The sequence below is a fragment of the Malaclemys terrapin genome, chromosome 3 (assembly GCF_027887155.1).
Source record: "Malaclemys terrapin pileata isolate rMalTer1 chromosome 3, rMalTer1.hap1, whole genome shotgun sequence".
Lineage (NCBI taxonomy): Eukaryota > Metazoa > Chordata > Testudines > Emydidae > Malaclemys > Malaclemys terrapin.
Window position 1 is genome coordinate 10,030,660 of NC_071507.1, and position 13,849 is coordinate 10,044,508.

Consider the following 13,849-nt stretch of genomic DNA (forward strand, 5'->3'; position numbering starts at 1 on the left):
AAGAGACATTAAAGGGTTGTGCAGGTTTCTTTTGAAGATGAGAGCTGGGAGGCCAGATATGGAGTGATTGTTTCACGGTGGATAGAGTGGTTTGGTCTTTGATCATTTTTCTGCATGAGTTCATTCAACAATGTACTGATTGTCTCATTTCACCCATAGGCACTGACTTTTATTTTTCCCTGGAGGTGCTCCACGCCCGCTCCATCCCCATCCCTCCCCTGAGGCCACGCCCTCACTCTGCCCTTTTCTTCCTGGCCTTCAAACAGCCCTCTCAACCTCACCAAGCTCATCATCAGACGCAAAGGTCTGCACAAACCACGACATACCACCTCAGTGGCACCAGACCCTGCCAGAACAACAGATGCAAAACCTGCAGACATCTCTCCATGCTACTAGGGTTACCATATGTCCGGGTTTCCACGGACATGTCCGGCTTTTGGGTCTTTAAACAGCCGTCCGGGGGGAATCTGTAAAAAGCTAAAAATGTCTGGGATTTCCCCCCGGACGGCTGTTTAAAGACCCAAAAGCGGCTGACAGGGCAGCCGCTCTGGGGGAACCGCGGCAAGCCAGCGCCACTCACCTTTCCTCCCTGGGCCCTGGGGCAGCGCGCAGCTGAGAGCTCCCGGCGCGGCGGTGTCAGCCCACGGGGCCCTCACCCGGCTGACAGGAGCCTGCAGAGCGCAGCCCTGCCCCTGCCCCCGGCACACAGAGCGGCAGCGAGGAGATCTCGCTCCCCTGCGGGCTGCAGCGGGGCGGGGCCTGTAGAATCGGGCAGAGAGACCCCCCCCGCCCCTGCCCCCCTCCCCTCGACCCGACCCAACCATAGGAAGGAGCCAGAGGGACTGGGAGGGACCTGCCAGCTGGATGCTTCCTGGGAGCCGCTCCAAGTAAGCACTGCTGGGCTCACCTGGCCCCGTGGCAGGTCCCTCTGGGGGGGCTCCCCTCAGACCCACTGCCCTCAGCCCCCCGACCCTGTTCCCTCTGCCTCCCCCACAGTCCCTCCCCTCTCCCCGATCATCTCACCCGACCCACTGCCTTCAGCTTCCACCCTGACCCTGTTCCCTCAGCCTCCCCCGCAGTGTCCCCCCTGTACCCCCCACCCTCAATCCACTGCCCTCAGTCCCTGCCCCTGTTCCAACAGCCTCCCCCACAGTCCCCCTGCTCCCCCAACCCACTGCCCTCAGCCTTGCCCTACCCCAAATCTCTTCTTCAGCCTCCCCCATCATCCCACCCCATCACTCCCCCTGCTGTCCCACCCCCTCAACTTCCCCCCATTCCAGTCCTGCTCCCCTCTGTCTCATCCCCTCCAGACCCTGTCCCTCTCTCCAACCCCCCGACCCTCCCCAGCCCAGCCCCATTGTCTCCCCCGCCCCGCCCCACCCCACTCTACACAGCTCTCTCTACCCTGTCTCATTCATGCTCCCCTCAGCCCCTACCCTACTCTCCCCATCCCAGTCCTGTCCCATCCTTCTCAGCCCCCCCAGTCCCAGTCCTGTCCCCCTCAGTTCCTTCACCCTGTTTCCCCTGATCCATCCCCACACACCCACCGACTCCCTCGACCTCCCTCCCCCCAATCCCACTGCTTGGACCCACCCCTGTCCCACTCAGGACATGCAGGAAAAAGAAGCAATGGGCTTAAATTGTAGCAAGGGAGATTTAGGTTAGACATTAGGAAAAACTTCCTAACTGTAAAGGTTAAGCACTGGACAAATTACCTAGAGAGGTTATGGGATAGCAGTCATTGGAGTTTTTTAAGAGGTTAGACAAACACCTGTCAAGGATGGTCTAGTTGTTATTACTCAGTCCTGCCTCAGTGCAAGGGTTTGACTAGATGACCTATTGATGTCCCTTCCAGTCCTACATTTCTGTGATTCACACTGAATTGCCTTGTGCCACTGTCTAGTAGTAGTGGCACACAGTTCTCTGACATGCAGGTTTATAAAATTGTAGTTAATATACAGTTTAGAGCATAGCAATTTTAAAGCTCTGCATGTTCAGACCAACTGAGCTGAAAATTGTGATCTTGTATTCAAAACTATTAAATGTGGGCTGAAATAAAATCAGCATGAATTGCTCAACAATATCAATGGAATCAGCATTGCGCTGCTATATATTGTAAAACATTACAGTGAAATCTTGCAAGTATTACATAGCACACCGCCTTGCCCAAGTGGTAACTAAGCATAACATCTTCCTGTTTCAACATTCTTAACTTGTATCCCTCCTAGAAGTTGTTGTTTTTTTTCCAAATACTGAATACTGCTAAGTTATGAGTTTTAACAGGTTTTTTTCTTTTAAACCACAGCACTGAATGTTATTCTAAAATTGTTTTCCAAATATTCGTAAACTACCAGTTTATCCCCCGCTGATGTTCATTGTGAAAAGTATTGCAGGTCTAATAATAATATTTGGCACTTTTGTAATTCACTGTCCAACATGTGTTTTGTGCCCTCCTCTGGTGGATTTTTAGAGGATAACTGTATAGCTACCAGTTAAGGGAGTTATATCTTGATCTCAAGTAGTAGAAGCTCATGCTTTTAAGTCTGGATGGCTCGGGTTCAATCTTTGGTGACTAGCTATGATGGAGGTTGCTACACTTATAATCCCTTTAATCAGAAGTTCTGAATATGCTTTGTTGTAGGCAGAAGTAGCCTATAGTTAAGCAACCGAAAATTTAGAATGGGAAGTGTTGAAATGTTGGGAAGCCTTATAATTTTGCCAATCTGAAACGAACATCCCATCTGAGGGATGGGGGCGGGGAGAGAGGAGAGTGAGACAAGACCAGGAAACTGGGACAAGGAATCCAGAGCGGTAGTGGGGGGCAGTTGAAATCAGATGAGGAGCTGGGGCGGGTTAGACAGCAATAGGATAGACATAGACTGGAGGGGACGGGGAAGAAGGGTCTTTGACTACTAGAGATCACTCCGTTCTCCGAACATTTGATTCGCCGGAAGCAGGGGAGAGAGAGGAGCAGGGGGGTGGAGCGTTCAGGGGAGGGGGTGGAGTCAGGGTGGAACTTTGGGGAAGGGGCAGCGCCAGGGGCGGAGTTGGGGTGGGGCCGGGGCCCCTTGTAGTGTCCTCTTTTCCAGGATGGCAATATGGTAACCCTACATGCTACAATGATCAAGACCCCTCACAACACATCTTTTAAAATCCATGAGTCATACATATGCCTATCACAACATGTGGTGTCCGTCATCCAGTGCATCATATGGCCCAATGACAACTCTGTGGGTGCAGCACTGTGTGTGTAGATGTGCCCTAACTCTCCTTTGTTCTATGGTTGTAGAGTGTTAATGGCCCACTTCATTTTGAATGGTCCTTTGCAACGTGTTAACTCCTGCGCTTAACAGTCTCTTCCACCTTGTACTTCATTGTGACACTCAGGGCATGGCTACACTTGCAGGTGTAGAGCGCTTTGAGTTAAACCAGCCTTTGTAGAGCGCAGTAGGGAAAGTGCTGCCATCTGTCCACACTGACAGCTGCCAGCGCACTGGCGTGGCCACATAAGCAGCTCTTGCAATGGCCACAGAGAGCAGTGCATTGTGGTAGCTATCCCAGCATGCAGGTGGGTGGGGTGGAGCATGACAGGGAGTGTGTTTTGTGTATGTGGGGGGAGAGAGAGTGGTTTTGGGGGGGCTGAGAGCATGTCAGCATGCTGTCTTGTAAGTTCAGACAGCAGCAGACCCCCTCTTCCCTCCCCCCCCGCCTCTCTCTCACACACAGCATTCCACAGTAATGGTTGCTTTGTCTCAGAGCAGATAAGCAGCCGGCTGTCAAACGGAGCTTTCAAAGGGCATATCCGCATTCCTGCAGTGATTCTAAAACAATGACAAGAGTGGCCACTTGACTTAAGGGGATTATGGGACGTTTCCGGAGGCTGATCAGAGCGCAGTAATGCAACACCTTGTTCACACTGACGCCCGGGCGTTTCAGCCAAAGTGCACCAGGCATTAATCTTCTCGCCGAGGTGGAGTACCAGGAGTGCTCTAGCCCTGGAATCAGGGAGCTGTATGTGCCTTGCCAGTGTGGATGGGTAGTGAGCTAGGGCGCCAAGGGCTGCTTAAATGTGCTCTAACTCGCAAGTGTAGCCAAGCCCTTAGTCTCTTTCCCCAAACTGAAGAAGAGCTCTGTGTAATTCAAAAGTTGGTCTCTTTCACCAGCAGAAGTTGGTCCAATAAAAAATATTTATTATCTCACCCACCTTTTCCGTCCCATATCCTGGGACAAACATGGCTACAACAATACTGAAAACAATAAAAGTTTATTATCATTAGAAAAAAGCAGTGGTTGCTGGCAGGGCATTCTTAATGAGGGCCGTGGGACTTCTGAACTTGTTTCCACTTTGTTCCAAAATAGCCTGAATTTGATGACCTACCAGGCATGTTGTAGGTTGCAAAAGCAATTTGTTTGATAGGATTTTTAGGGAAGGATGAGGGTATGTCCCTGGGTAGGTCTGATTTGGGAGTGAGGCTTTTCTGGAGTTTTTCCTTTTTTTTTTTTTTATTGTCTGTTGGCTTAGGTAAATTGTTAGCTCCATTTTGACTGTTTAATGCTGCAGGCTGACAGTTAATTTAATTATGTATCATTATTAATGCTGGTGGGTTGTTTCTATAAGTCTAATTATTGTCAGGCACTTCTGTGCGTGTGTTCTTTTTTTTTTAAGTTAAATCTAAAGAAAAGGAAAAATAATAGAAAAATGAAATAGACCTAAAGCTACTGAGATTTCCTTCCGCCATTTATTCGCAGCCACAGATCTTAGCTTTGGCCTACGTGTGTAATTATCAAAAGTAGTAATTCAGTACAGGCTGGCCTGGACTCCTGCTTTCTGCTGAGCAAAGAGATAAGATGAAATGGGAGATTGGATCCTTCTTGTTTAGTAAGTTTTCCCCTTTCTGTTTTTGGTGGAAAGAGGCCATTATTTCTGCTGGACCTCATAAATCCCAATAATAAAGCTGGCTTCTAGCAAGTCATGAGTTGTTTCACATATCATCAAGTATTTATCTGGCTAGGAGGTAAATGGCTGGGTGGCCATATTTGAAGAGCATCTGTTTCTTCCCTCTTTCTCTTTCCAAAGTAAACAGGCCCCCTCTAGCCTCCTCCCCCAAAATGATTTACCCTCCTTTTGTTAAGGAACGTGTAGTAGAAAGGTATGGATCCTGTCTAATATGGTAACTAGAACAAGCAACAGCAGCTTTGCTGGACATGTGTGATTAGTCCTGGGAGCTTTATGCTTTTCATATTGGTCAGCTATGTTGTTTTGCCTTATAAATTCCCTGTGCCAACAAACTCACTAGCATAAAACATTTATGCAGGGGATCCTGCTTGACATTTTTTTAATAACATCAAGTATTACCAGAATTGTTTTTAATTAACTAAACTTAAATTAACTAAACTTTCCAAATGGGAAAAAAAAAAGATACTGAGCAGTGATCATGATGACAACAATACAAATATTACTGTTAGTTCCCTGCAATAATTTTTTGGCTGTGATTGCTAAGAAGCGTTGTTTGCCTTCTCCCATCTATTTTCTTCCCCTGTGTCACCTCTGTTCTATTTACGATTATCCGTGGAAGAGTGAAGTGGGGAAGAGCACTCTTCTTTAATAAGAGCCTCCCCTCCTCTTTCTTTCAGTTGTTTCAAATGATGCATTTTCACTAATGGTGCAAAGCTTGTCACGTGTGATTACATGTGGTCGGCCGTACAGTTGCATGCTAGTGTTGTGCTCCTGAGAGATGCTTAGCAAGGTGTGTCCTGCATTCAGCTGCTTACATTTCATATTTCATCTGAGATTTACTTAGATATCCAGATAGCCAACGTATAGTGAATTTAACTGCTATACTTCAGATGCTGTCGACTGTCAATAACATTAATAAAAGGATGCTTCATTAACTGCATGATTAAATTGGCATTAGTTGTAATTTCTTAGAATTACCCAACCACACATGCCAATGTGTTGGTTGCAAAGAAGAGATCAGGTTGCTTATTTTTGATTGGACATGGCTTGATATTGAACAGAATACCAAAATATTTGTATGTAAGGAATTACAGCAAATGCTTATAGTGCCTTAGGTCATAGACATTCCACACTGTCCATTCCTAAATTATTGGTCAGCAATATGGGGGTGGCCTATGTTACATTTATGAATGTAAATTACAGCTTCAAAACTGCACCTACCTGGGTAAAAGAGTGTTTCCATGGTCATCTTTGTTTTTGTTTGCTTTTGCATCTGCTTACATGCCACTATTCAGTTGAATTATGTTTTTAATGGAGAATCAGGCACACAGTGTGCAGCTTAATCCAGTGTGAATAAAAGTGAAAATCGCATTGCACACTCCAAAGCGAATGTGTCATGAATCTGGCCTTTAGAGATTCATTGGAAGTCACTGATACCTAGAATGCCTAAATATAGTCCAAACAATATTTGTGTATGATATTATGAAATCCCTACATCATTAATTGCTATACATTTTGGGATGATACTGTGAAGATGTTTTTTAATGATTTACATATGTGCTCTATGATCCTAAGTTGATATTTCAGAAAGTTGAATGCCCCAGTATTTATACGATTCACAGAAATAATTGACACTAGTTAACATATTTCTAAATGCAGGTTTTGCATCGAATATTTGTAGCAACTTTTTATTTTTTTAATGTTTATTTTAGTCATCCATATTGATGAAGACGCCAGTTTTATGAAGGGATAATTATGTTACCGTCAGTCAGGCCCGTCAGTTTGCATAACCTACATAAAAGATTTCTGAAGAAGGAAGAGGATTTACCAAGTTATTAAAGGATCTGCTGTTAATTGTCAAAATTTTATTGGCACATACGCCACATGAGTTATTTTATTGTAATGAGTAAATAGCAATAATACACGTTAAATGATTGCACTGGAGTATTTTCCTGAGCAAACAGCCTGTTGTTTTCATAGATAACTAGATTTAAATTTATATAAGGCTGAAGTTACAATTGGGATATTCTGTAAATTCTAGTTTTAAAAAATTGTCCAGCTCGTTCTTTCTCGTCTGCAGTAATGAAAAGTTCTTGGAATATAGCCTTGCAGCAAGTGGTCTTGCTAAATTATGTTATTTTCTAACCTTAGCATCAACGAGATCCTCGTCTGAATGAAATTTTATTCCCATTCTATGATTCAAAAAGAGCAATGCAGATAATTGAGACATATGAGCCAGATGAAGATTTGAAGAATAAAGGTAAACAAAGTGGGACTATCTGTGTATCAAAAATTAATACCACATTTTTTTAGACACTTTCAATTTTAAAAAGCACCTAAGTGACTTAAGAGCCTAGTCCCAATGAGACTGGGGCTTGTCTAAGTTGCAGCAGCCTACTCGGTCTACGCTAAGCCTCAGTTTTGCCCAGAATCTCTCCAGTACCGCCAGCTGCACCTCCACCCCTGATGTACTCCTCCTGCCCTAGGCATGCTCCCTACACAAGGGATTGTGAGGAGCCAGTGGCTGTCTTCCTTGGTTCCTGCAGCACAGGAAACAGGCCTTGACACCACTCTGGTCCTTTTTACCAGGAGTAAAGCAGCTGAATGAGGGGTAAGGATTTCATCCTGTATATGTTGCTCCTAATTTACTCTGCTATCCTTGCATCACACTATCTGTTAACAGATTGCTTATGCTTTTTTTGCTAAAATTGAACCTGTAAGGTGATGGTCTCTCCATAACTTCTCAGGGCACTCCAGTAAAAAAGGGGAAGGCCAATACACTGGCTATCAGATGGGAGATATCTCCTCTCAATAGCACGGTATTTCTTTTTTTAAAATGAGCTATAGGATACTCCAGGATCCATTGTTCTCTCTTCTTGCAGTCATGGATTGGAATTTTGAAGGCTCCAACTCTATAGCTTATTTTGTTTTCCTCTCCGTATGTACCAGAAACTCCCCTTTTCTTTTTAATCTAATCATATTGGTCACATGTTTAATGCAGTCACGGATCTACTGTCTAGATGCCAGCATATTTCAAGTGTTTTCCCATAATGTACAAGGTATCATGAACATTGTTTGTCCGTGTTCAGAAAGAGATGCACCCATGTTTTGGGTGGGCAGGAGTTAAAGCAAACCAGTAGTTTATGAAGATAGGTATTTTGCAGACAAGAAACTGTCTCTAGAAGCTGATGTCGGCATAAGCTTCTACACTGTTTTCATATTCTTTCAACCAATCACTGAGTCATGGTAGCGACTTGAGCCTATTGTTTTAATTCTTTCTTTCTTTATTATTTCTACTGCGATGTATGTAAATGTGGAATGTCTCCTGCAGAAAAAAGGATGGGTTTTTTCTGATGATGATCTTTCCTTGGTGGAGTTAGTTCATGCGGGTTTCACCCCAATGGAATTAGTGGGAGAAGGGGAGGAATTGGCCCCAGAAGTTGTGGATCCCGAATATAGGCAGGTCATTCATCTGGCTTTAAACCATATTGTCCTCTTGTTGGGTGATTGGTCCTTAGTCCAGTGTGGAGACAAAACCAGACTAGGTTCTGTCCAGTATCAGACTGGGATGACATTTTGAAAAGCACATCATTTTGCCCCCACCAGTGTGACCTTGCATGCACCATCCATGTGAGGTCATGCTGGCAGGGGCGGGCCCACACCAATCCTGGAAGGACCATAAAGTCTTGTATTCTGGGAATGCATGAGTAGCCACCCAACATCCAATGGAGGCAATGGCTTATCTGTCTGGTGTCTGTTCTCTGCAGTCCTTTACAAGACCCCTATTCCATAAAGCACTTAGGCACATGTGTGCACTGAATAGCACTGTGTGGGAGGCAAGACCTCATTCACTGAACAATAGCTGTAAGAAACCAGTCCTGCCTTGGTTACTGTACAGCAGGGGTAGTGAATTATTTTTTGTCAAGGTCCACATTTCTTGGTCAAGATGCAGTCAAGGTCCAGACTCCAAAAAAAAAATTTAAAATAATAACAACAACAATGATAAGTAAATAAAAAGATTTGGGGGTCCATTCAAAAGCAGCTGGTGGTTCAGATTTGGCCGACGGTCCGCCTCTTGACTACCCCTGCTGTACGGTAAGGGTCGGTAACTAGAACTCAGCCCTTCTTCATGTGCTGTACAGTACATGAATGGCTCAGTAAGTTCAGGAGCTCCTTGGGAGAGCAGTTATAGACACTTTCTCCTTCTCAGGGAGACTCTGCAACTCAGTCTCTTAATTATGTTGTCAGTGGGGCAGGGCTTCATTATTAAAATCTTAGCAGATATCCACCAACTATACATAGTATGATTATTTTTTCACTCTCTTATACTTTTTCCTCCAGGCTAATTACATGTCACGCTTGGAGCTACTTTGTTCTGCTGTTTTTAAGTTCGGAGGGGCGGGTAGTTAAATTTCTTAAGATGAGAATGTGTGATTTTTTTTTTTTAATTTTTTTTTCATTTTCCCCTAACTCAAAACCAGCTGACGGGATTTGGCTGTGACCGAGAATAGGAAGTTCAAAGCCCCAAGTGAGAATTTTTCAGAAAGTTATAAGCAAGTGAAAGCTGGGGGGTTAGGGATTCTCTGTTGAAACAAAAAGGTCATGTGAAACAGAATAAAATTAGACCTGCTGTGAGCTGTCCCTTGCCAATAACAGAGCTCCCATGTCTAACATTAGGAAACATGAACTTCAAGTTCAAATTGCATTCAAATTGTGTAATGTAACATTTAGATGGTTAACTGCCTACCTCCCCCGCTCCCCCCTCCCATTTTTTTTTTCTTAGTGTGAGGCCATTTTTAAAATAGATCACAGGCAAAATCTGATCTGGCTTAAACCAGAATCTGGCCCCTCATCTTTTACAATTTCTGAAGCACAAAACAAAAAGAGGTAAAAGAAAACATACTATGAACACTGTGGCCAAAGTTACTGTACACACAAGGTTCCATTTTCTAACATGGCTTTGTTTACACAGAAAATGTTTTCATTTTCATTGTCAGGAAGATAATCTACTGTATATACTTCGAACAGTGGGATGGTTAGCAAAGGTCTTGAACCTTCCATGTTTTGGAAATAAATCCAAAATAAATTAACTTTGCAGGTCATGCTAATAGAATCTTTGGATTCCAGCCTTTGAAAGACTGGGGAGAGCCTTGTACTTAAATTACTGTTGTTAATTTTCTTTCATCTGCTGCTGTAAAATACCAGCACCTCTTCTGGGTAACAATGTCTGTGTTCCTTTAACCATCTGTATTCTCTGCATAAATACAGAAAAAACATAAAGCTATTTTTTTCCTTCCAGGTCTCATATCAAGTGATGGATTCTGCAGATATTTGATGTCAGATGAAAATGCCCCAGTCTTCCTTGACCGTTTGGAATTATACCAGGAAATGGACCATTCTTTGGCTCACTACTTCATCAGCTCCTCCCACAATACCTATCTAACAGGCAGGCAGTTTGGCGGGAAGTCTTCTGTAGAGATGTACAGACAAGTGCTTTTGGCTGGTTGCAGGTTGGAAATATAGGATAATGGCTTTCATAGTTAATATTGTTTTAGGGAAATCAAATACTTCATTTTATTTACCTCAGCAATTCTATAGGATATCATGTAAATTTAACAAGTATGATAAATATGAAAAATATCATAAGTAAAATTCTTTATTGTACAAAAACATATGGAAAGAGTAGCCTTTAGGAAGTTCTAGTATTGTGGGGGGAAAGGGTGTGTTGGTAGGCTGCACACTTCTGCAGTTCAGAGGGATTTGTGCTGTGCAATTAAGCCAATCTGCATTTACACGGATATCAGTTTATGACTTCCAGTTTAACTACTTGCAGTGCATAGATATGGTATATCCAAATTAGCTAACAAGAGAGTAAATAATGGAGTGCTGATAAAAAAAAAAACACTTTCACTCAGACATTTTACACTCCCACACACACAGAGTTTAATGTAATATGTCCATAGTTATAAAATCAAATTGAAATGATAAGAGTTTGTGTATTACATACAGCGTGAGAGGAATTGTATTGCTTCTAAAATTGCATTGTTATTTACTGTAGCCTCTGCTCCTGAACAAGACAGATTGCTTGGAGCTTTTGTCAAATGGCTTATATATTTATTGAAATATTGTGGAAATTGACATCGTTGTTATTGGGTTTTTAGATGTGTTGAACTGGATTGTTGGGATGGAAAAGGTGAAGACCAAGAACCAATAATAACGCATGGGAAAGCAATGTGTACAGATATTCTTTTCAAGGTAGAATATATATATCATTGGTAACTTCAAATTTATAAGTCAAACTTTAAACCCAAATCCTCTCTTCAACACCCAGACTGGGAAATTCAGCTAGCAAGTAGGGAACTCTGCAGAGAGAAGGAATCCCCCCCTCCCCCACAACACTGCATGGCTGGTACTACATCCTAATGGAATGAATGATTTGAATGGGGTGGTTCCTATGTCCCGAACTCTTAAAAGCTTGCCTCTGCCTGACTACCTGTTCCCACCCCCCTCTGCATGAAAGCATGCAGGGAGCCCACTCAGGCCCTCTGCATAGTCTCTCCAAATCCTGCCACTCTTATGGACTCTGCTGCAAAAGTCCCCCTTACCTGTGGAAGGGACAGGCGAAACACAGGAGTTGTCCCTTCAGCCAAAATCCTCCTCTCGGCCAGATCAGCTGTCAGATCCCTATGTTTCAGAGCAGCACTGAGTTTGTGGCTGTTGCTACCACCTTCCTTCCACAGGTGGAGAGGGAGTTTTTTAAACATGGAGTGCAAGGTAGTGAGTAGGAGTAAATGGAGAAATGAAATAGACACACTTTGTTCCGTCTGTCTTTGCTTCATTTACTATAGAATCTGTAAATCTGTTCTGTGTCTGTAAAAATATTTCTACTCATGATTGCCACTTGATGTGTTTTAACATGAACACTTTCTTTGCGTTTTAAAGGATGTCATTCAAGCCATTAAGGAAACTGCATTTGTTACATCTGAGTATCCAGTTATTCTTTCATTTGAAAATCACTGCAGGTATAAAGTATATTCATCTTCCATTTTTAATAGTGCAATGAAAGAGCAATTGTACCTATGATAAGGCTCATAATAGTTCAACTTTACTTGGAAAACTTTGTAACAGGGTTATGCAGATAAATTAGATTAGATGTCGCTTTGAAAAGATTCAGAGATGTTTGCTTGAATGCAAAGGTCAAGCTTTACGTTGGTTTAATAATGCTGTGATTCAGCAGTGAGTTACATTTGAAGGTCACATTAACTGAATAATATTTAATCAGCACATTACTTTGGTCTAAATAAATTCATGCATTTCAGTTATATTAGTTAGGTTTTTATTAAACAGTTAAAAGTACTGTAAGTCTTGTAATTTTATTGCAAGTGGGCAGCAAATTACATGAAATACTTGTATTACTTCTATATTATTTTTTTGTTGTTGTTGCTGAATGATGGCTTGGGGCTTTGGGGGGGGGAGGGGTTTGAGAGAGAGAGTCTTAAGAAATTAACGAATGTCACTTTTTTCAGCAAATACCAACAGTACAAGATGTCAAAATACTGTGAAGATTATTTTGGCGATCTCCTTTTGAAGCAACCTCTAGAAACACATCCAGTATGTATCTTTAAAAATTGTGTTTATATCTTGGGTTAATTTTATTAGAGAGATGTAGTAACTTGGGGTCACATCACCAATAGTGGAGAAACTTGTGTACCTGGGCCTAAGTTTTCAAATATCACTATTGATTTTGGGCTTCTCAGGTTTTGGGTGCCCAACTTGTCCTTAGCTGGTTCATTTAATTTCTTCTGAACATGGATTGGGGAAGGACTTCTGGCAAGGGTTGGGGAGCCATGTCCCCATGCTGAATCAAGCAGGGTTGCCTGCCATATCAAATAGACGAAATGTAGTTCTTTTGCTTGTGACCTCACCACCTTGTCTCTCTGTAGTTTCCAGTCATTGATGCTCTACTTAATGCTAAACTGTATTAATGCTAAGTGGCACTATGTGCAAAAGCCTTATTTAAATGAATCTTAGCCATACCCGGCAGAGCATTACAGGATCTAATAATGAACACATCTTGTGTGTATAAGCAAGAACTGTGGCCAGTCCACAGCTGGTACAGAAGAACACGGTGTCAGGAGTACACTAAGAACAGAAACAGAAGGAACAAAGCAACAAAATGCAGACACAAAGAACAGACACAAAGTTTGCAGGATCTCATCAACATGCCACTTTTCAATGCTCCAGAGAATTGACAAATCTTCACAATGGACAGACAGTATTTTGCAAGATTTCGAATTGCAAACAAACTTTGGGAAGAAACTGGAGATATACAAATTTCTTCTTTAATTTATGTTGTGGGAAAGCAAGCAAAGCATATCTTTAAATCCTTTGACTTTACTGCAGACTGTCACAAAGATGACTATGAAAGGGTTCTGGCTATGTTTGATGCATACTTTATACCTCAGAGAAATGTAGTTTATGAAAGAGAATGTTTTCATGAGAGAATTCAAGAACCAGGGGAAAATGTTCAATGTTTTATAAGAATTCTGCATTCATTGGCTGAAAACTCTGATTTTGGGAATGCAAAACATAAAAATATCAGACCCAGGCTGGCTTATTGGGTTAACACAGTGGTCCCCAATGGGGTTCCCCTCTTGCGCAGTGGCGCCCGCTGGGGCATCTATGTGCGCCCGCTGGGGCATCTATGTGCACCCGCGTACTGGCCGGCGGACAAGCATCTGCCAAAATGCCGCCGGCGACGCCTCTGGATGACGCTGCTTGTCGGTGGCATTTCGGCGGCGACGCCTATTGACGTTGCCGCTTCTCGGCGGCATTTCGGTGGATGCTCGTCCACCGGCCACGGTCCGTGGTGGCTCGTCGTCTGGCGCCCGC

At 43.2% G+C, this 13,849-nt stretch overlaps 1 protein-coding gene across 5 annotated transcripts in view; it reads left to right on the plus strand.

Annotated features, from left to right (window-relative positions):
- PLCB4 (phospholipase C beta 4) overlaps nucleotides 1-13,849 on the plus strand; it is a 322,471-nt gene that overhangs the window by 220,298 nt on the left and 88,324 nt on the right. For all 5 annotated transcript variants that reach the window (XM_054022802.1, XM_054022803.1, XM_054022801.1 and 2 more), the window contains exons 13-17: nucleotides 7,109-7,217; nucleotides 10,257-10,467; nucleotides 11,119-11,212; nucleotides 11,900-11,979; nucleotides 12,484-12,568. In XM_054022802.1, the coding sequence (XP_053878777.1) occupies nucleotides 7,109-7,217; nucleotides 10,257-10,467; nucleotides 11,119-11,212; nucleotides 11,900-11,979; nucleotides 12,484-12,568 (579 nt within the window). The remainder of the gene's footprint in view (nucleotides 1-7,108; nucleotides 7,218-10,256; nucleotides 10,468-11,118; nucleotides 11,213-11,899; nucleotides 11,980-12,483; nucleotides 12,569-13,849) is intronic.